At 36.0% G+C, this 23,908-nt stretch overlaps 2 protein-coding genes across 7 annotated transcripts in view; one reads left to right on the top strand and one right to left on the bottom strand.

The window, feature by feature from the left end:
* Positions 1 to 23,908, top strand: part of LOC105491710 (laccase domain containing 1) — a 143,574-nt gene that overhangs the window by 4,523 nt on the left and 115,143 nt on the right. For 4 of the 5 annotated variants that reach the window (XM_071081357.1, XM_071081358.1, XM_071081361.1 and 1 more), the window contains exons 5-7: positions 4,541 to 4,766; positions 5,890 to 6,050; positions 7,198 to 7,319. In XM_071081357.1, the coding sequence (XP_070937458.1) occupies positions 4,541 to 4,766; positions 5,890 to 6,049 (386 nt within the window). In that variant the 3' untranslated portion in view covers position 6,050; positions 7,198 to 7,319. Of the gene's footprint in view, positions 1 to 4,540; positions 4,767 to 5,889; positions 6,051 to 7,197; positions 7,320 to 9,050; positions 18,253 to 23,908 lie in introns of those variants that run through there. The other variant, XM_071081360.1, reaches the window with a different exon arrangement.
* The window catches only part of LOC105491709 (coiled-coil domain containing 122), a 101,116-nt gene that overhangs the window by 43,756 nt on the left and 33,452 nt on the right, over positions 1 to 23,908 (bottom strand). Inside the window, exon 2 of one of the 2 annotated variants that reach the window (XM_071081368.1) lies at positions 22,949 to 23,080. The gene's annotated coding sequence lies outside the window, so the exon portion shown is untranslated. Of the gene's footprint in view, positions 1 to 22,948; positions 23,081 to 23,908 lie in introns of those variants that run through there. The other variant, XM_071081371.1, reaches the window with a different exon arrangement.

The following is a 23,908-nucleotide window of genomic DNA, read 5'->3' as shown; positions in this document are numbered from 1 at the left end:
ATTTGTTGGTTTTGGCTTAGTAACAGTGTTCCTCAGTAAGGGTGCTATTAACATTTTGGTCAAGATAATACCATATTGCAGATTAAGTGTCTTTAGCCCCTGAAATTCTTAATGACAGTAGCACCTCTAGTTCCTGTAATAACCAAAACCAACCAACCAACCAAACAACAATGAAACCCTCCAAGCTTTTCAAAACACTCCCTAGGGGAGTGGTACTGCCTTTGGTTGAGAATCCTTGAAATCCAGGCTATAGGAAATGGGAATGTTAGGCATGTTTCAGAAAAGTATTCACCCAGATGGAGCTGCAAGTGTAAAGCTAGGGAGGTAGGAAAAAGCAAGATGCTTTGAAAACTGTTTTTAGTTTAAATCATTTAATGTATTTAACTGCAACTATTCTCTGAGAGAAAAGAAGTATTTTTAGAAGGTATATTGTGTTAAAGATATGGAGTTTTGTTTTCTGAAGGTATTTTAAAATGGTATTTTAGATTACCCCATAGCTGTGATTTTGTGTGAAATGAGGGATGATCTTTAAAATTTCCTTCACTTGTAAATCTATTTCTACTTTGCTTTTTAGCTCATAGGTAAAAAAGAAAGTAGCATATTTTTGTTTTGACCTAGCTGAAATAATGAGATTGAATGAGTAGAAGTCAGGTTTACTACATGACATTGTCAAAAAGTTATTTAAAATTTGAATCTTGGCTCCTGGATATAAAAAGAGGATTTTTTTTTTTAGTTCTTAGGTTTGAAAACATTTAGTTTAAAAATATCCAAGATCAAGCAGTCAAAATGAAGTTATAAATGTGAATTTCAAGTCATTAATAAGTTAATTTTGAAAGAATAAAATACCTAGGAATACAGCTGCCTTAACCAAGGAGGTTAAAGATCTCTACAATAAGAATTACAAAAACACTGCTGAAAGAAAGCAGAGATAATATAAACAAATGGAAAAACATTCCATGCTCATGGATAGGAAGAATCAATATTGTTAAAATGGTTACACTGCCCAAAGTAATTTATAGATTCAATACTATTCCTATCAAACTACCAATATCATTTTTCACAGATTTAGAAAAAAACTATTTTAAAATTCATATGGAACCAAAAAAGAGCCCAAATAGCCAAAGCTATCCTAAGCAAAAAGAATAAAGCTGGAGGAGTCACATTGCTCCCTTCAAGCTGTACTACAAAGCTACTATTACCAAAACAGCATGGTGCTGGTACCATAACTGACACATAGGCCAATGGAACAGGGTAGAGAACCTACAAATAAAGCCATATACCTACAACCCTCTGATCTTTGACAAAGTTGACAATAACAAGCAATGAGGAAAGGATTCCCTATTTGATAAATGTTGCTGGGATAACTGGCTAGCCATATGCAGGAGATTGATACTAGACCCCTTCCTTTCACCATATACAAAAACCAACTCAACATGGATTAAAGATTTAAACATATAGCCTAAAACTATTAAAACCCTAGGAGAAAACCTAGGAAATACCATTCTGGACATAGGCATAGGCCTTGGCAAAGATTTCATGGTGAAGACTTCAAGAGCAAACAAAAACAAAAATAGACAAGTGGGATTCAGTTAAACTAAGGAGCTTCTGCACAGCAAAGAAACTATCAACAGAGTAAACAGAAAACCTATAGAATTGCAGAAAATAAATCTATAAGGAACTTAAATCAACAAGCAAATAAATAATACCATTAAAAAATGGGCAAAGGACATGAACAAATGCTTCTCAAAAGAAGACATACACGTGGTCAACAAGCATATGAAAAAATGCTTGATATCACTAATCATTAGAGAAATGCAAATCAAAACTACAATGAGATACCATTTCAGACCAGTCAGAATGGCTGCTATAAAAAAAAAGTCAAAAAATAACATGTTGGTGAGATTGTGGAGAAAAGGAAATGCTTACACACTGCTAGTGGGAATGTAAATTAGTTTAGCCACTGTGGAAAGCAGTTTGGATATTTCTCAAAGAACTTAAAATTAGAACTACCATTCAACCCAGCAATCCCATTACTGGGTATATACCCAAAGGAATATAAATTATTCTGCCATAAAGACACATGCACATGTATGTTCATCACAGCACTTTTCACAATAATGAAGATGTGGAATCAACTTAGATGCCCATCAGTGGTGGACTGGATAAAGAAAATATGGTACATATACATAATGGAATACTATGCAGCCATACAAAAGAATGAAATCATATCCTTACAGCAACATAGATGCAGCTGGAAACCATCCTAAGTGAATTAATGCTGGAACAGAAAATCAGATACCATATGTATCCTTTAAGTGAGAGCTACACATTGAGTACACATGGACACAAAGAAAGGAACAGTGGACATGGGGGCTTACTTAAGGGTGGTGGGTGGGAGGAGGGTGACGACTGAAGAACTGTCTATTGGGTACTATGTCCACTACTTGGGTGATGAAATCGTTTATACATGAAACCCCAGTGACATGCAATTTACCCATGTAACAAACCTGCATATATGTACCCCCGAACCTAAAAATTTGTAAAAATAAAAAATTAACTTTAAAATATAATATAATTACATACATTGTATACTTATTTTATCAGATATCAAAAAGGATAAAATTCTTCTATGGGGCTACTTTAATAAAGATCTTTTAACCAGATATGTATACATAGATATACATGTGCTGTAGGAGAAAAATCAAATAGAAAGGAGGTGGATGAACTACAAGTGAGAGGATAATTAAGGAGGCTCACTGAAGAAGAGAGCTACTCTCATCTGTAGAAAAGCCCTGACAATTTCTCTCTTTAACTCAAAATGCCTATATCTAGTTGCTTCCCTTTGAACATCACTGTCTGTATCTTCCTAGGTGCCTCAAAATCATTATGTCAAAAACTCAACATCTTTTTCCCTGAAGTCTTCTCTGCCAGTTAGGTTTCCTATTTTGATTATTGACATCCTACCCACTTACAGATAGAAACTTGATTTCTTCATTCTGTTCTTCCCATAACCACATATCCAGTGGGTTACCTGTCGAGGCTGAACCTATCACCTAAGTACTTCTTGCTTTCATCATCTCCTTTTATCTGTAAAAAATGATCCCTTCACCTGAGTGCCTAGCTTTTGAAGGATATGAGTATGGAGTGCTTAAGGAAGGTGTAAGGGGAGTCATTATCGGCCAACCATATCAGCTGAATCAAACTCAGATATAGGGAATAAAGGAAAAATGCAATATTCTTAGCTTTCTGTCTTTGGCAACAAGAAGGTAGCAGAAGTAAAGAAGATGGTTTTATCTTAGAACACTGTAAGATGCAAGGCAGGTAAGGCAGAGATGGCAAGGGAACGATAGACTGGGCAAGTGGGAAGGGAGTAAAAAGAGACTGTTAATTGAAATATAATAGGTTTTGTTGTAAAAAGTGAGGGAGAGATGAAAACTGCAAAACATTGCTGAAGGACATTAAAGAAGACACAAATAAATGGAGAGAAGTTCTGTGTTCATGGATTAGAAGTTAGAGAAATGCAAATCAAAACCACAATGAAATATCACCCCACATCCATTAGGATGGCTAATATTTTAAAACCTCAGAAAATAAGTGTTGTTGAGGATGTGGAGAAATTGGAACCCTGGTGCACTGGTGGTGGTAATGTGAAATTGTGTAGCCACTATGGAAAACAGTACAGCAATTTTTCAAACAATTATAAATAGATTACCATATGATCCAGAAATTCCCCTTCTGGAAGTATATCCAAAATAATTGAAATCAGGAACTCAAAGAGATATTTGCACACCAATGTTGATAACACAATTATTTGCAATAGCCAAAAGGTGAAAGCAATCTAAGGTACATTGGTAGATGAATGGGTAAGCAAAATGTGGTGTGTGCATACAATGGAATATTATTTAGCTTTAAAAAGGCAGGAAATTCTGACACATACTACAATATAGATGAACCTTAAGGACATTATGCTAAGTGAAATCAGTCAGTCACAAAAAGATAAATACTGTATTATGATTTCACTTATATACCTACAATAATCAAATGTACAGGAACTGGAAGAAGAATGGTGATTGCCAGGGGCTGGTAAAAGGAAGAAACAAGGAGTTATTGTTAATAGTTGTAGAGGTTCCATTTTATCAGATGAAAAAGTTCTGGAGATTGGTTATACAACAATGTGAATTCAACACTGCTGAACTGTATACTTAGAATAGTAGATTTTGTGGTTTAACCACAATCTTTTAAAATGTGAAAAATAGAGAAGACTAAGCTGTGATCTCAGTGGAAGCTAAAACTATAGAGCATCTTTAAATGGAAGAAGAAGAAAACTCCCACTTCGTGTCTCTTCTGTGTCAGGTGCTTTGTGTCGTGCAGCTCATTCAAAAACCACATGATAATACAATTAATCTTGTGGTTCATTTATTATTTCTGAACTTTGGAAAATATACAAACTATATCTGCTCACTTTTAACTTAGACATAAATTCAGGTGAAATTTTGCTACATTTTGACTTTCCTTATCTCTTTTTATTCCTATTTACCAGGTTGGAAAGGTACTTTGTTGGGTGTTGCTATGGCTACAGTGAATGCTATGATAGCAGAATATGGCTGCAGTTTGGAAGACATTGTTGTTGTACTTGGACCTTCAGTAGGACCTTGCTGTTTTACTCTTCCAAGAGAATCAGCAGAGGCATTTCATAATCTTCATCCTGCATGTGTACAACTATTTGATTCACCAAATCCCTATATTGACATCCGTAAAGCCACAAGGTATGTCTGATTTCATTCAACTGCAAGTTTGATTCTTTCTTATTGCTCTAAAATGAAATTTATTTTAGAGAACAATTAGTAACTCTAAGAAGAATTTAGGTGGCGGTTATTTAAGCAGCTGACATGAACATGTACACAAACACTCATTTTAAATATGAAATCTGTTTTCATTTGAGTTTGCATAACAGAATTTTTTTTTGTCTCATTGATTTGAAAGTGAAGGAAGAAACATCTGGCATTTAATTTTAAGAGATCTACTTAAACTTCATATAGAAAAGTTGGCATGTACTTTACTTCACAGCCATTCCTCAGCTAAATTCTCCTAAATGTAATGAACTCTCAGGAAGCTGATATTTTAAAATTATTCTTATTATCTAATTAACTAGAGGAATATATTTTTTAGAAAAAATATTAGATAATATAAATACACAGATTTTTACTTTCAAGTTTTTTACAGTTCTTTGCATTTTTGAATTTATGAAGTTTTCCTATTAATAACTGGTGAAAATTATTTGTCACTACTACAAAGGCAAATTAATGTGTGTTTTAAATCACGTTTCCATTCCAGTCACCGAAACCTTACCCAGAGTCTGCCTCATTTAGTACAGACGTGGAAGAGATTGAAATTGATTCTTAAATGTGACTTTTTAAATCAAGTATCACTAATTTGTAGTCATATTTCATATCATAAAGTGTTCATGGAGAAGCAAGTTTTCTGAGAAAAATCTGGCTAATAGAAGGAAAGGAGATGAAGGGCCAGATGACTAAAAAGCATACTCTGGCTGAGCCAGATTAATTTTGTCTGATATCCTGGTAACTTTCGTAGAGATTTCTTCTTAAATAAGCACTTGATTTTGATTATAAAATTCTGTACCTAGATTATGTCTATAGGACAATATGGAAGGTTGTACTGTGCATATATGAACTTATGTGATAAATGCTGATACAGTGTAGCATTTTTTTCCTGACTAGTCCATGTTCTGTAATTGAATAACAGTATACATTGTTCTAGGTACATCTTTCCTGGAACTCTTTCATGCCAACATCCATATTTTTTTTTCATATTGCTTTGGCTATTGGGACAATAAACTCTTGCTCTCTTTTGAAAAATATTTTTCCTAAGGATTCTTCTAGAACGGGGAGGAATTCTTCCACAGAATATTCAGGACCAGAACCAAGATCTCAACCTCTGTACATCTTGCCATCCTGACAAGTTTTTCTCCCATGTCCGAGATGGCCTTAATTTTGGTACACAAATTGGCTTCATATCAATTAGAGAATAAGGTACAGTAGGTTTTCTCTCCTCTTTCCATTTTTCCTCTTTCATCCCTCTCTCCACATCTCCCTCCCTTTCTCTTTCTTCCTCTTTTAGCTGTTTCTTCCCCTCATTTTAAAAAAACAGTTAATTATGTTTAACTTTACTCCTTTATTCCTATAGGAAGAATGATGTTTCTACTTTTTTAGTGATATAATAGTAGTAGCAAAGTTCATTTTCAGTAACACTCTATTATAAAGAGCAGCCACTCCTTTTCCTAGTTAATGAAGAATAATTAGCCAGGCTTATGTTAAAAGTATAAAAATAAAACAATTTAATCTTTAAAAAAGTATGTAAGTATTTCCTTTCTCTCTACTATGTACTTGCTATCTGTACATTCCTTATTCTAACATCCTTATAACTTTCATGTTATTTTCGAAAATAAATCTTTGCATAAAGATTCTAAATTCTACGATAATAAGAAATTCTCACATACAAACTAGCTTGATTTTCAACTAGATTTCCAAATGATTATCTGCAGTTGGAGTTGGCCAAATTTTTGTTTTAAAATGACAGTAAATAGTTTAGACTTTGTGGGACATACAGTATATGTCTCAGCTACTCAACTTCACCATTGTAGAGGTAGAGCAACAAGAGATACTGATAATATAGAAATGAATGAATATGTCTGTGTTCCAATAAAACTTTGTTTACAAAAATCAGGTGAGGGAGCCAGGCACAGTGGCCCTGCTCCTGTAGTCCCAGCTCCCCAGGAGGCTGAGGTGGGAGGACTGCTTTAGGCCAGGAGTTTGAGTACAGCATGGATAACATAAACCCTGTCTCTAAATAATAAAATAAACAGGTAAAGGGCCAGATTTGGCCTATCGGCTATAGTTTGCTGACACATGATCTAAAGTCATAGAGCAAGACTGAGTGTAATTTTCTTAAAATAGTATTTATTAGAGGTGGTTTTGTTGGAATTATACAAAAATATTTCATGGCACTGATTTAGCACTGCCCCCTTAGGACATATGTAATTTTCCCTTATGTTACTTCTAGCTGAATTAATATTATTTTTTACTCTTTACAATGTTTTTAGCTCTTTAACTTACAGAAAAACTTTAATAGACTTCACAATTGTAAGGGTCTCATATTTGATTTCTATGTATTTTACAGATACTTGACTGGATTTTTGTATAACTGTTTCCTGCCTCCTTCCAAACTGACTGCAAGAGAGAAATTTAGCTGTTTGATCTACTTAAAACCAAATGGATTACAATGGATAATTCATCTTTAGGGTATATTTTTACTGTTATTCAAAGTCAAATGATTTTCATTTAATTATAATAATAACTGACAAAAATCAGTATGTTGTAGCTAATATGTTTTATGCATGACAATTATTCTTAAAGTTTGTTCTTCCTGTTTATTACACAGATCAGGAATAGATTTGTTCAGTTCAGTATTTATTGAATACCCTCTATTGGTCAGGCATTGTGTTAAGCATAGGTGAACAGAAATGAACACGACTTTTTTCCTTTGAGTCTAATACAATGAAGGAGATAAACACTTCTGCAACTTAATTTTAATAGCAGTAGAAGAGAACATAAGGAATAGAGGTTAATTTTACCCAGAAGGCAGAATAGAGAAAATACTACAAGAGAAAATCACATATCACATGGGCTCAAAAGATGTAGAGGTTTTTGACAAATGAAGAACAGCCATAACAGGTAGAGGGAACACCGTGAACCAGGGCATGAAACTGAAAGTGCATAACATATTCTAGAGAGAAAAGGGTGTGGGCAGGAGTTAGGGCTGGAAAAACAGGTTGGAAACAGATAAGTAAGGGTCTCAACTGCAGTGTCAAAGAGCTTGCAGTTTATTTTCCAGGCAATGAGTAGGCAGCCAAAAAAAAAAAAGTAACTATTTTTTTTGTCCCTCCCCCATGGCATCATATTTAAGAGAACGAATTTAAATTGTGTGAGACCAAAGCATAGAGACTAGATAAGGGGTGGTCAAAATATTTCAAAAAGAAATAATGAAGATCCAATGAAGGAAGTGGAAATTAAAATAGAGAAGAGAGTAGACGGATTAGAGAGACATTTAAGAGATGGAATCAATAGATCCTGTTACTAGATAATGGAAGTAAGAGGTGAGGAAGAGTGGAAAAGTCATTAATGACTCTTAAGATTTCTGCTTGGCTGTTTACCAAGATTGGCAGCAAAGAGAGGGAGAAGGTTTGGGAAAAGAGAGGAGGATAATGAGTTTGACTTTACATAGAATGAAGGACATCCAGATAGAAATCTTTGGTTAATAATTAGAAATATAGACCTAGAAATTAGGAGGAAACCTGAGACAGAGACAGAGATTTCAAGGTTTACAGTACAGAGATGATGCTTGATTCTGTTGGAGCAAGTTGGATCATCTAGGCAGAAATTAGGATGAGAAAAAGGAGGTCCAAGAATATAACCTTACAAAACACCTGCATTTCAGGAATAAGAAGCTGAAGGAGTAAAAAAAAATTAGTCACAGAAGTAAGAAAAAATAGGGTAATTGTTTTGAAGAAGCCAGGATAGGTGTGGAAAGTACTCAAAAAGAAATCTTCAGGGATAAAATAAAGAGATAATTAAAAAGAAATCAGTGGATTAAGCGCATTGAAACTGTTCTATAGGCAGTGGTCATTGAGTCGGCTTTCAGTGCATTAGGAAGAAGATGCATAGGTGTCAACTCTTCTTTGACAGCATTTACTAGAGAAGAGAAAAAGCTGGGGAACTACATCTTGAAGGAAGGGACTTTTTTTGGATGAGTGGTTTTGAGTATGTTTGTCAGTTAAAGAGAGAACTTAAGTTAGTTTTCATTTGGGAGAAATTGTATATATATTTAATGTAAGTTATCACATTGCATCTTAAAAATTTTCTTATTTAATACATGTATTTCCTACATGTATGTGTGGTGGCATGACAGCAAATAACATTTGTTTGGTATTTCCAAAGGACTTTCATGTACATTAGCTCATTTTACCTTTACAGCTACTCTGAAATACACGGGCATTATCCCTTTTATTCAGCTGAGAAAACTGAGCTTCATTGAGGTGGAAGTCAAAAATCACATAATTTGTGATGAAGTCAGATTTGAGCATACGTTTTGTGACTCCAATTTTCCTCTCAGATTTTAAAATTAATTAAAGGGACCTTAATTATATTTTTATTTTTAATTTTTTGTTAACATAATTTATTCAGTGAAAATTTTGTTGAGGTACTGGGACAGGTTAAAAAACTACAGTTGTAACCCTCAGGATATTTAATATCCAGTGAAAAGTGACAATCAGTAAACCAGCAATTTCAATACTTTGATATATGTTGTGAGGTTGTGACAACTGATTCTTGTTTAGTTTAATTCTATATCTCCCTTAGCCCAGTGTTAAATTTAAATAAAATACCTCATTTTTTCCAATTCAGGGAAGGCACTAAACATAAAGCATAGGATAAAAATGTTGAACTCATCCAAAATATTATTTTGTTTAATGAAAATGATAAAGATTAAGGAATACTTACATGTATTGAGAAAGGTTAATAATTTTCTAGTTCTTCACTGTGCATTATTTTGTTTGAAGTTGGTAAATTTGGAGTATCCTGCAGACACATTTTGCTTTATGTACTACAACATTCTACAACCAAATGAAAATTATTTTGATTATCTGATTTTGGATTATCTCTGCCAAAGTATGTAATGAAAAGTTGTCTCCTTGCTGTTTTACTGAATGAAAAGTGCTGATTTAGTAACTCAGAACTATCAGGTTATTAAATAATCATCTTATTGCATCTACAAGATAGCTGTCACTCTCACACATTTGTATGTAGGTTTCTAGGACTTTTGGGGTACAACAACAAAGATTTCTGGTAAATTAGGTTTTGGTTTTGTTTTTAATTTTAAATTTATAAATAACAATGGTACCTCTTCATGGGATACATAATAATGTTTCTGTTCATATAATGTATAGTGATCTGACCAAGGTAATTAGCATATCTATCATCTCAACCATTTTTCTTTGCGTTATGAAGATTTAATTGTTCCTTCCAGCAATTTTCAAACTATGTAATATACTATTGTTAACTATAGTTATCCTACAGTGGTATAGAACACTGGAACTTATTCCTCCTAAAGTTTTGTTTTTAATCTAAGCACTGCTACTAACTGCACATAGGAAATATTGATTGCTATTTTATTAATAAGGGGAATTAAGTTTGTAAATCAAATAAATATTAATGAAATACCTTTTTGGAAGTACTATCAAACTAAAACTTACTGGGCCATTTATCTAACTGTAATTTTAAATAGTGAAGAATAGCACAGTGGCCAAATATGCAGTACTCCAGTGCTTTATAAAACAAATGAGATGATCTTACCACTAGGAGGTAGTATTTCAACAAGTAACTCTACTCTTATTTCTTGGTATAAAGTTGAACCAATCTTAAACTCTGTATTTTCTTGTGGAATAAAAAGGGAGGGGAGGGTGCATTTGAAGTTAGTGAATGTATTGCTCTTACTTTAGGCATAACATGGTAGTTCAAGTAGATAAAAGCATTTAGGAACCCTCACCCACTTCTATCTCATTCCTACAGAATCTCTAGTAACTGCTTTTCTGTAAGTAGATTTTTGGGAGAAACTCAGAGAAGCTTATTCTGTGTAACATGGCAAAACAGAAATAATACCCAAATATTCAGCAGCTGGAAGGAAAGATAACAGGGACATATGAGTTATATGCTTTTATATCTCAAAGTGGGATTTGATATTTATTTTTATTTGATTGTCGTAGAGTTATACTTCCAATGTATCCATCATACTTTTTGTGTGAACTCTTAGAGAATGCTACCAATCTATGAAAGTTCAGCACTTCAAAGAAAGCATTACTCAGTTATCTGTGTGTTATTGTGTTTGTATGCATGGGTCTTTGTGGATGTGCTAAATGGCAAACAAGAAATATGTGTGTGTTAAATATGACATATAGCCTCTTTGCCCTAGCTAATATAAATCAACACACACATAACACATTGCATTCAGTGGAATCATAGATTTCTCCCTATAGATTTTTTAATAAATTATGCAATGAAGAATGGAAAACATGGTCCATATGCTTACTGGATGTGTTTCTGGGAACCCTGATCTAGGGCACATGCATTTTCATTGTAGGCAGTGTTTTTAAAGTTTACTTGTGATTTCAAAGATTGCCATAAGCAATGCATTGTTCTGTACTAGGTCATTGCTTAATGAAGGAAAAAGAAATCTGCCAGTACTGCTTTTTCCAGATTAACACATTTGGTTTGAACTCATAATGATTACATATCAATTGTGTTGAGACAAACTTTTCATACTCTCCTTAGATGCATTTTTGTAGAGAAGGAAATGCTTACATCACATTCCCCATGCCCTTGTGCCAAGCACCTGAGGTGAGCTATGTCTCTGTATTTGGAGCAGACTTTTTGTTTTATTTAATTCTCAGAAGGTTGGGGTGTCCAGTTACTACATTTTGTTAAACAAAATTTCCAGCAGACACTAGCTCAAAATACCACATTCCTTTCTAACCAAAACCAAAACAAAACAAAAGACAAAAAGAGGGAGTAAAGGGAGTACTCTTGTTTCATGAGAAACTGTAGAAAAGAGATTTGTTCATGGTAACAGTTGGGTTTTTAATGTCCTTCATTTTCTGAATTCTGCATCACATACTGCTTCAATTTACATCTCACCATGCTTTCCTGTTCCTTACATTTTTAAAGCACATGTTTTAAGGTTGTATTTTCTTATCCCTCCCATCAGCCTTGTTTTCATAGTTGATATTTCATATTCACAAGGTACCTTCATTCCTTTGGTTTTCTACTTTTCAATACATATCCAGATTTGACTATAGAGTTGTCTGTTTGACATATCCTGTGTCCCCTCAAATACAACATCCTCCAAACTTAACTCATCATCTTCTCTCCAAAACCTGCTCCCATCCTGTCTTCTATCTCAGAAGATGAAATTGTTATTCATGCAGTTGCCCAGCCAGAAACCCTGGAGTGTCTCTGAATGCCTCCCTTTCCTTCTCCCCGTCCCTTCCCACACTACTGACTGTATATCTACCATCTGTTCCCATGACTCTTTCTCAACTGCCACAGACATGCAGGTCGTCATCTCTCACCTATATCATTAGAGCAGCCTTCTGACTAGTCTTTCCTGATTGAATCCCTTCTTACAGTATCATTATTGATTGTTTTAAAATGCAAATCTGGTCATATTACATCTCTCAAAAAATTTTTATGGCTTTCCCACTGCCTCCAAGATAAAGACCTACTCACTAAAGTGTATAAGTGCTGTCATCCTCTCTCCCCTGCTTGCTTCTTTAATTTCTACCACTCCCCACTCTGTGCCACATGCTTTAGCTGTTCTGTACTTTTTTTCATTTCCTAGAGTATACCATTAAGCTAGGCCAGACCAACGAGGTTGGTTGGCATTCAAAGACTGACTAGAACTCAGATTTCTGTTTAGGATTACCTTCACCTAGGCTTTCTACTGAATTAGCAAATAGGAAGTACCAAGGACATCTACAATAAAAACATTTATGTAAATGAGTACAACACTCTAGTGTCTCCCTAATTTCTTATGGAGATATGGCCAAAATTCAGTTGTCAATGTAGTATATATATAGTGAGTACCATACCAGATTGTACATGGAAGTTAAGTAGCTTTTGTTCCACTGGGCAGCATGAGGGGCCATGCTAATGCTCAAAGGTCTACCTTCTACTGTATGAGGAAAGTTTTACTATATTGAAAAGCATGCACAATATTTTTTTCTGTGTTATTGGGTCAACAGCAGTTCTCACCATGATCACCATCATCTTCCACAGCTATGTTTTCTCTTGCCCCTTGGCTTTGGACACATTGCTGGCTCTTTGTACACATTACATACGCACAGCGTTTGTCAATGTCGCTTCTCTTGAATAACTCTTAACCATCCTTTAAGACTCAGATCTGGGGTCATCTCTTCCAGAATATTTTCCTTCATTGTTTGTCTCATTAGCACCCATCCTGAGCATCATTTTTTATAGTCCTCAGTGAACTGATTTTTAAATGTTGGTCTGTTTAATTGTCTACTACTAAATATAGACTCCATCAGAGTAAGGAGCATATCTTACTTATCTTCATATTTTTAGTACCTAGCAAAGATATTATCACATTATAATAATCTAGTATCTATGGGAGAAAAAAGGGAAAGAGGGAAGTGTATTAGTCCTTTCTCACACTGCAATAAAAAACTACCTGGGGCTGGGCACAGTGGCTCACCCCTGTAATCCCAGCACTTTGGGAGGCTGAGGCAGGCAGATCATGAGGTCAAGAGATCAAGACCATCCTGGCCAACATGGTGAAACCCTGTCTTTACTAAAAATACAAAAATTAGCTGGGCATGGTGCCACGCACCTGTAGTCCCAGCTACTTGGGAGGCTGAGGCAGGAGAATCGCTTGAACCCAGGAGGCAGAGGTTGCAGTGAGCCGAGATCACGCCACTGCACTCCATCCTGGGCAGCAGAGCGAGACTCTGTCTCAAAAGAAAAAAAAAAAAAAAAAAGAACTACCTGAGCAATTTATGAACTACTGGGTAACTTATGAAGAAAAGAAGTTCAATTGACTCACAGTTCCATAGGTTTAACAAGAAGCATGACTGGGAGGTCTCAGGAAACTTACAATCATGGTGGAAGGTAAAGGGGAAGCAAGCATCTTTTTTTCACATGGCAGCAGGAAAGAGAGAATGGGAAGGGGGAAGTGCCCACACTTTTAAACCATCAGATCTCATGAGAACTCACAATCACCACAACAGCAAGGGGGAAATCCACCCCCATGATCTAATCACCTCCCACCAAGCCCCTTCTCTGACATGTGGGGATTACAATTCGATATGAGATTTGGGTGGGGACACAGAGCCAAACCGTATCAGAGGGGGAAGAATCCTTAAACAATCTCATACAAGGTCTGGAAGGATAAATATAATAAATCGTATTTTGGAGTGTTTGTGTTTTATTGATTTTCACAAGGTTCATTTATATTTCCAGTGTTTTGTTGAATCTGTTTAAATAATAATGATATATCAAAGTCACTAAAGAAAGTTTTAAGACATTTGGCCGTATTTCTTTATACATCATTAGAATTTACTGTTTTCAACTTGTATAGCAACATAAACTTTAAAATGCTGCTTTAGGACAAAAAATGCTGGTAAGGACGTGGAGAAAGGGGGAACTGTTATACACTGGTAGTGGGAATGTAAATTAATACAGCCATTATGGAAAACAGTATTGAAGTTCCTCAAAAACCTAAAATAGAACTACCATATGATCCAGCAATCCCACTACTGGGTGTATATCCAAAGGAAAGGAAATAAGTATGTTGAAAGGCACTCCCACATTTTTTGCAACACTATTCACAATAGGCAAGATATACAATCATCCTAAGTGTCCTTCAACAGATGAATGGATAAAGAAAATGTGGCATATATACATAATAGAATACTATTCAGCTGCAAAAAAGAATGAAATCCTGTCATTTATGGCAACATGGACAAGCTTAGAGGACATTATGTTAGGTAAAATAAGCTAGGCACAGAAAGATAAATACTGCACATTCTCACTCGTGTGAAAGCTTTAAAAAAATTGGTCTCAGAAGTAGAGATTAGAGCGGAGGTTACTAAAGGCAGGCAGGGAAGGGTAGAAGGTTTGGAGGGATAATAAGAAGTTGGATAACATAAAATTACAGTTAGGAGGTGTATGAGCTAGTTTTCTACAGCGCTGTAGGGTGACTATAATTAACAATTTGTTGTATATTTTCAAATAGCTTGACAAGCAGATTTTAAACGTTTCCAACACAAAGACCGTATAAATGTTTGTACTGAATATGCTAATTACCCAGATTTGATCGTTATACATTGTATACATGTATCAAAATATCCTGTGCCCCATACAAAGGTACAATTATTATGTGTCAATTAAAAATAATAAAAGCAAAACAATTTTAAAAAGAAAAAGATACTGCTTTAGGATACATGTCTCCTGTGGGAATCATGTATGTTAAAAACTAATACTTATTTTAAAAAACTAATTATTTCCACTCCTGTAATAATATATTTTTAATATTTATCTTATACCATACCCTGTCCATGCCTTTAGTGAAACAAATACAAACTATTTAATCAAATCTCTATGACAGTGACCCAGAGAGTGAAGACCAAACATGTAGATCTTTTCCATGAAAATTCCAACTTTTCGATAGTTTTATTGATATTTGATAGTAAAGTAGTCAAATAGTTGTTTATTTTTATTTTTATTTTTTATTTTTCTCTTTCAGTAGTCTCTATTTTTAGAGTAGTTCTCAACCTTGGCTACATAATAGAATCACCTGTTAAGCTTTGAGAACCCCGATGTCTAAGCCACATGCCAGACCAATTAAATCAGAATCTGGGGTAGGACAACATCAAGGCTTTTAAAGCTTCCTGAAGGATTCTAATGTATAACCAATTTTGAGGACCCCTTCTCACTAGGTACTTTTATATCTTCAGTGTTTAGTTGAATTTATTAAAATAATATATCTTTAAAGTACTGCAGGCTGGGTGCAGTGGCTCACACCTGTAATCCCAGCACTTTGGGAGGCCGAGGTGGACAGATCACCTGAGGTCTAGAGTTTGAGACCAGTCTGGTCAACATGACGAAACCCCATCTCTACTAAAAATACAAAAATTAGCCTGGCATGGTCGCGGGCCTGTAGCCCCAGCTATTCAGGAGGCTAAGGCACGAGAATCGCTTGAACGCTGCAGGCAGAGTTTGCTGTGAGCTGACATTGCGTCACCGCACTCCAGCCTGGACGACAGAGTGAGACTCTGTCTCCAAATATAAAATAATAATAATAAAAGTACTACAAATAAAGAATGCTTGCAGTGGAGATCTGTTTTAAAGCATTCAGTCATGTTTCTTTACCCATCTTTAGACATTTCTGTTTCACTTGTGGTAAACTTTAGATATTATTAAGTCTAACCTGATTTAAATTTAGAGCTTCTCACCTCCCCAGCTTAGACCATACAAGCACTGGGACATAAGGCGTAATCTGTTCTCTGTTTTCCCTACTGTGATCATCTTTTTCACCTACTAATGCTAGGGTGTTGATAGCGAGGAAGGATGAGAAATAGGTTGGGTTAGTGGGCCACCTCTGCAACTCGCCTCCCCACCACTACCACACACCCTTTCAGACAAGGTGCTCTCCAGCTGACCATTTACCGCACCCATCCAGCTTTGATGGTACACTCTATACAGCCTCGTCCTATTTTACAAAGACCATTGTAGCCTAGCTATTGTCCCTTAACCCACAGGAAACTTGACATTTTTGCCCCATCAAATTCTAGATGTGCAAACTATTCCCAGTATAGCCCTGTCTCTTTGCTATCCAGGCAGCTCCAGGCACTAACCAGCCTCCTTTTTTTCAGACTGAAGCAGAGGAGAGTGAGGCAAAGGTCACAGTGTATTCAGCTCCCAAACTTAGGGGACCACAGGTCGAATTTAACTTAAACGATCTGCTTTGGTTCCCTGCAGCGCGTAGCTCTGATGGAGGGAGATGGGGCTTTTTTTTGAGGAGTAAAGGGAAACGCACAAGACTATGATAATACTCTTTAAAAAATTCTCAGCCGAGTGCGGTGGCTCAAGACTGCAGTCCCAGCACTTTGGGAGGCCAAGGCGGGTGGATTGTCTGAGCTCAGGAGTTCGAGACCAGCCTGAGCAACACTGTGAAACCCTGTCTCTACTAAAATACAAAAAACTAGCTGGGCGTGGTGACAGGCATCTGTAGTCCCAGCTAGTCTGGAGACTGAGGCAGGAGAATCACTTGAACCTGGGAGGCAGAGGTTGCAGTGAGCCGAGATCATGCCACTGCACTCCAGCCTGGGCAACAGAGCGAGACTCATCTCCAAAAAAAAAAAAAAAAAAAAAGTTCTGATCTATTTCCCTTCTGAAGCTTTAGTCTCTGCAAGAATATGGGGCTACCACTTTTATCTATGGTATTTTACTTTATTATTTATTTATTTATTTATTTATTTATTTATTGAGACGGAGTCTCCTTCTGTCACCCAGGCTGGAGTGCAGTGGCGCGATCTCCGCACACTGCAAGCTCCACCTCCTGGGTTCATGCCATTCTCCTGCCTCAGCCTCCTGAGTAGCTGGGACCACAGGCGCCCACCACCACGCCCGGCTAATTTTTTGTATTTTTAGTAGACACGGGGTTTCACCGTGTTAGCCAGGATGGTCTCGATCTCCTGACCTCGTGATCTGCCTGTCTTGGCCTTCCAGAGTGCTGGGATTACAGGCGTGAGCCACTGCACCCGGCCAGCTTTGGTCTCTTAACAAAGACTGCACAACAGGAAAAATCTCATGTTACATTCTGTTACAGCTTTATGGGAAATCACATTTCTAGTAAGGAAGGAAAACTCAATAAAATGAGAGTCAATGAATAATTCCTTGACATGATTTCATCAGTGTGGCAACCATTGTTGCTTCTCAATCTGCTGGAATAGGAAATACACAGAAACATCTTGAAATATTCCCTCCACAAATGTTGAGTCTGAATCTAATCAAACTCTAGAGCTAACCACAAGTTTATAAAAAATTTGGAGAAGGAAGGAGTAAGTTAAAAGATACCACAACTCAAAGTGTGGGACAATTGATCTAATTTTTGTAAATGGTCAATGGTAAGAATTGAAAGAAAGAATGAGAGGGGGACTATTAGATTAAAAGAGATTTATGAGACATGACAATCACAAGCAATGAGTGGACCTAGTTTGGAGTTTGATTAGAATAACCTAACTCTAAAGACACATGTTTTTAGAAAATTGTGGAAATTTAAATCCAGGGTAGGTATTAAATGATACTAAAGAATTATTGTTAATCTTGTTAGATGTTAATGACATTGAAGTTGTGTTAGAAATATCCATGTCAATACATATTGAACTATGTAGGGATAAACTGATGTGTTATCTGAGAGAGGCCACTAAATGCTTTAATAATAATAAAGAAAAGAAGGCATGGATGACACAAATGTGGCAAAAGTCTTTAATTGTTGAATCTGAGTGATGAGCATCTGGATCTTCATTATACTGTTTTCCATACTTTTCTGTATGTTTGTATTTAGCATAATTTTTAAAAAATTAAACTTATAATAATATCTAAAGTAATATCTCTGTTTTTGAAAAAGTAAATATACATGTCAGTTTTCTTTGTTAAACCAGAAGACAAACATTGTCAATTCCCTACTCTTCTATATGCATGAGTTGGAGGAGAAAATAAAAGCCTGTGACTGTTGGATTCTTATTTGAACAAAGAATATGAAGTCTAGGCAACACAGCAAGACCCCATCCCTACCAAAAAAAAAAAAAAAAAAATTAGCTTGGAGTGGTGGCAGTGCCTGTAGTCCCAGCTACTTGAGAGGTTGAGCCGGGAGGATTGCTTGAGTCCAGGAGGTCGAGGCTGTAGTGAGCCATGATTGCACCACTGCACTCCAGGCTGGGCAACAGAGTGAGATGGCGCACTCGTCTCCTGCCCCAAAAAAGGAGTATGGGAGTCGTATGTCATTTATATTAACATGGAAAACAAAGAGTTCATATAGAGGAGGTCCATAATTTTTTTTTTTTTTTTTTTTTTTTTTTTTTGAGACAGAGTCTCACTGTCGCCCAGGCTGGAGTGCAGTGGCGCGATCTCCACTCACTGCAAGCTCCGCCTCCTGGGTTCACACCATTCTCCTGCCTCAGCCTCCTGAGTAGCTGGGACTACAGGCGCCCACCACCACGCCCGGCTAATTTTTGTATTTTTTTGTAGAGACGGGATTTCACCGTGTTAGCCAGGATGGTCTCGATCTCCTGACCTTGTGATCCGCCCATCTCGGCCTCCCAAAGTGCTGGGATTACAGGCGTGAGCCACCGCGCCCGGCCCATAATTTTTAAAATACAGACAGTAATGACTTAACACTTTTCTGCTAGAACTGCTAAACAACTATTTAAATGAAGGAGCTTAGTCTTAGACTTCCTGTTATATTAAATGAAATCTGGTTGGCATGATGATTCCTTTAATGAAAAACTACATAGTTTCCATCCACTGGCATAAGAGTGGAATAGAAATGTATAGCCAAATAACAGTTTATGGTCTATACTTGGAATATCGTAGTCCATTTTGGGAAGTAACACCTAAACAAGTTCAGAGGAAAGCCACACTAATGGTGAGGGAGCCCAAAGCCATATATGACCATGGAGGAATGGTCTCAAAGGGATTAGAAATTATTAGTGTGGAGAAAAATAAATCTCAGAGGCCATAAGATAGCACACTGCAGGTGTCTGACATCCAAAATACCAAGGAGATTGGAAAACACAGAACCAATCAGTAGAAACTATAGGAAGGCTGATTTTGGCTTTGTATGAATGTTAAGAAAGACAATTGCCAATAGGCCTTAAACCTCCCAGAACATTTTCCCTGGGCATCCCAAAAATGCAAAGCTTTGACCTCTTTTTAATGCAACCATTTTTCAAGATTGTGTTTGCAGAAAGCAACCTTAAGGGATAAGCTTAGGTCCCACTTTGGAAAAAACAGCCACCTTACTTTCTGCTTATTATAAAAGCAGTTGATTTCCCAAACTCAGTATTCCTAACATAGGACACAAATCCACTGTATGCACAAGATATACCTGGACTTCTCTATGGTGCCTCCATGGAACTTAGGGGGCAAGGAGAACTAACTCAAATATGATGTTCACGCTGCTTGGTAAGCATGAATAATGAAGTCTTTTATCTCATATCTTCTGCCAACATTTGTGAAACAGTGATAGGCTAATTTATTAACTTGTAAGTATGGTGAGATCAAGAAATCTCATACCCAACAATGGAGATCACATTAGTTAGTAGATTTCCTCTCCAGAAGTGTTCACCTGTGGATGTGTCAACTTCTTGGAGAAGATAATTATAAACGTAGCAAAAAATAAAGTTTCAGACAAGTAGTTTTTCTTAGACTTTCAGTGTCATTTCAATTTCATAAATTGCATTATTCCTTTTTAGGAAACAAATAGTATTGGACTTATCTACAGAATACCAGGACTCCCTAGGAAGTCTCTACATAAATATGGCCTCAATATTCATTTAAATGACCCAAATTCCATCCATTGTCTCTATGTATTTCCACTCTAGTAAACCTTTAGTTGCTTTCAGATAAAGGGAAATCCAAGATTATTATGCCAAAAATGTAATTCTCTTAGACTTCATGCCAGAGTTCTTAGCATCCAAGGGAGTCAAGATTACCATAGCCAAGGTATATACTACCAATATGACTTAGTGTTGTTGATCATCTGACTGAGGCAGTTTTTACCAGATTTTTCCACTGTCTAGTCTCTGCCATGACATCCCTCTTTCTTCCTTACTAGAAGTTGAGTATCTCTGACTCATCTTATCGGAAATTCACTGACATTAGTTTTATTAATATTAATAAGAAGTTAGTATCTATAGTGTTGGTAAGCACACATAATATTTTTCTCCCATTGCCAAAAGCCTCTGGTAATATTTATCAGAATACCTTGAAAATGTGTATTAGAGTCTAATCTAGAATTTTGAATGAGTGGTGTAATTCAGTTTGGGATTACATACGATGTATGGCCTTCACTGAATGCAGGCAAAGCTTTAATACTAGCATCATGGTCAAAAACTCTTTGTCCTCTTCGTTGGCAAATGCTTTGTGCATCACACGGATATATCCACTGGGTGGCAGTATGTACTCAAGAATATTTAATGTTTTCTCGTTGCTTCAATCTAACGGAATTTAAAGATGTCAAACTTTTTTTAATCTGGAAAATAGCCATTGTAGCGAATCTTAAGAAACAACAATTGTCTGAATGCAAGCTCCTCCCTAGAGATGATTATGCAGAGTATAATAATGTTAATATTGTATACTTCCTACCGTTTACTCTCAATCATATTCTTTCTTCTGCCAATAATACTCTTAGTATGAGAATTGGTAAATACCTATTATCCTACCTCTTATTTCTGTATCCTGTCTCTTAGTTCTGAGGAACTTGTCTGGCAATAGACTTTTCCCTTTCTCCATTTTGTTTCTTAAATATCATACCCTCTCCACAGTGAAATCAAGAGATAGACCTTTAAGCTTCTATATAGTACCATATGTACCGCTTTAGTTCTGCACTACCTCCTAGACAAATAGAGCAGATTCTTGATATTCACATAGTCTTGCGAGGTCATATGGTTCTCTTTCACATAAATTAATTCTGTCTGAAATGCAGAATGACACCAATTAACTTGCTCTACGTAAGATTTGTCTTCAATGAAGAGAGGGAAACCTTCCAAGAAATTAAATTGTGTAATTAGGTAGGATTACAACAATGAGAAAAACCCACAAAAATAAACATATTTTAAAAATTGAAAATAAAATACTAATGTAGTTGTGTTAGATGGTAGAATTATGAAAGCTTTTGTTTCCTTTTTCTGCTTTTGTGTAGTTTTTCCTATATTTTCTTTAATGAACTATATTCAAATAAAAAATATATAACTGCTCTTAAGCCATCTTTTATCTTTCTCCTGCCTCAAAGATCCCTGTTTTTAAAATATCCTATCTAATTTTCTGCTATCTGACTTTCCAAAAGATATTTAGTAAGAGTTTGACATTTCCTTGCATCTCCACATGGCACTGGTTTCTGATGAATGTGATGGGAGATTTGACTCATTTTTTAAAATAAACATTTTACAGAGAGTTGCAGGGATAGTGCAGAGTTCCCATATACCCAACACTCAGTTTCATTTATTAGAAACATCTTATATTAGTTTGGTACATTTGTTGCAATTAATGACCCAATATTGATACATTATTATTAACTAAAGTCCATACTTTATTCAGATTTCCTTTGTTTTCACCTAATGTTCTTTTTCTGTTCTAGGATCCCATGCAAGATAACTTATTACAATTTATTTGTCATATCTCCTTAGATTCTTCTTGGCCATCACAGTTTCTCAGAGTTTATTTTTCATGACCTTGGCAGCTTTGAGGAGCACTGGCCAGGTATCTTGTATTAACAGAATGTCCCTCAGTTGGAATTTGTTTGATGTTTCTCTCATTAGAGTGAGGATATGGATTTGGGGGAGGAAGACCACAGAGGTAACTGTTCTCATTACCTCACATGGAGGGTATGTGCTACCAGTCTGACTCAGCATTTGTTGATCGTCTGACAGAGGCAGTGTTTGCCAGGTTTTTCCATCACAAGGTGATTCCCTTTCCATACTACACTCTATGGCAGTGTGTGCACAGCCCACACTTAAAGAGTGAAGGGTTATGTTTCACTCTGTGATGGCGGATATCTACATCAATCATTACAAATTCTTCTATACCTGAGATTTGTCTACTGTCTCCCATTATTCAACCATTTATTTAAGTCAGTGTGAACTCATGGATATTTATTATATATTTTAGATTATAATCTAATATTATTTGTTTTTCTTAAATTGGCCATTATTGCTTTTTCAGTTGTGTTCCTGTGTCCCTTTGACATACTCCCATTGTTGTGAGATGTGATTTTAGCACGCTGTTACTTTCTGGCACTACTAGTACTTCCGAATCATCTTATGTAAGTCCCTCCCTGGGCCCTACATTGGATAATGCTTTTTAACTCTCATCATAATGATCAATATTGAAAAGGACACACTGAGTGTCCATTGCACAAAGACCTTGTGTTAGGAATACAACTTTTTTAAAAGTCCCTTTTTGGATAGGTCTTTTCCTTTAGCTGAGAAAATTAGACAAACACATATAATAGCATAATCCCATTTATTAAACATAATATTAGCCTAAAAAGAAAAAAACTCCACATAGTAGTGTGTACTCACTGTTCCATTCCCACCTGTGAGTATGGCCTGAATACTCATAGGAAGAGGTCAAATGTGCTGTGTAGGCGGAGATTCTGAGGCTGGACCAAACAGGAGGAATGTCATCTGAAAGCTATCATTAGAAACATCTGGCTAAGGAGAAACAATGATGTCATAATCAGAAGAGAACTTAGAACCAGCAAGTTTCCTCCAGCTGTAAGTTCAAATTCAATTGCCAGAAGTGTACGTATCACTCCTGACAGCCCGTCTGATGTTGTGACTCTTCAAGGACTTTTGAGCTCAGTTAATAATTTTTCAAATAAAAACCCCAATATACATATATAGCAAAAAAGATATGTAAAAACTTCTTACAGTTATATTATTTGAGTTTTTGTTCAACAAAAACTCAAATAATATAACTGTAAGAAATTTTTACATATCATTTTTTTTCAGATAAATATACTGAAACCCAAATATAAAGTCAAGAATGTTAGAGCTGGACATGACCTGAAAGAGGTCTGTGACCTGGGAATCACTCCACAGTTAATGTGGAACTAGATGCCAACTCTCTTGACTTTCGGATCAGAGCTTTTTTCACCACAGAGCTTTGCTTCATTGAATAATTTATTTACACATTCTACTCATCCATACATTCTACAAAAAAAAAAAAATTAATAGCTCCTTCATGCCTGACACTGTGCTCAAGTTTATAAGTACAAATTTTGAGTTTGCACTACTGTAGAGAATTGAATAACAAAATTAGGTGAACTGCCACCAGGTGGCATAAATCCTCATACTGGCAAGGACATTTGTAGGTAATTTGTAGTAACTATTCAGTTTTTCCTCCTAGACGTTTTTGTTTTTTTTTGTTTTTTTTTTTGTTTTTTTTTTTTTTTTTTTTTTTAATCAAATTCAGATGGTGAGAATTGGTCTGAATGTACAATTCAGGCTTATCGTTTTCCATCAAGTTGTCACCAATCT

This window comes from Macaca nemestrina, chromosome 16 (assembly GCF_043159975.1).
Source record: "Macaca nemestrina isolate mMacNem1 chromosome 16, mMacNem.hap1, whole genome shotgun sequence".
NCBI classification, from domain to species: Eukaryota; Metazoa; Chordata; class Mammalia; order Primates; family Cercopithecidae; genus Macaca; species Macaca nemestrina.
This window is presented reverse-complemented; position numbering and strand designations above follow the sequence as displayed.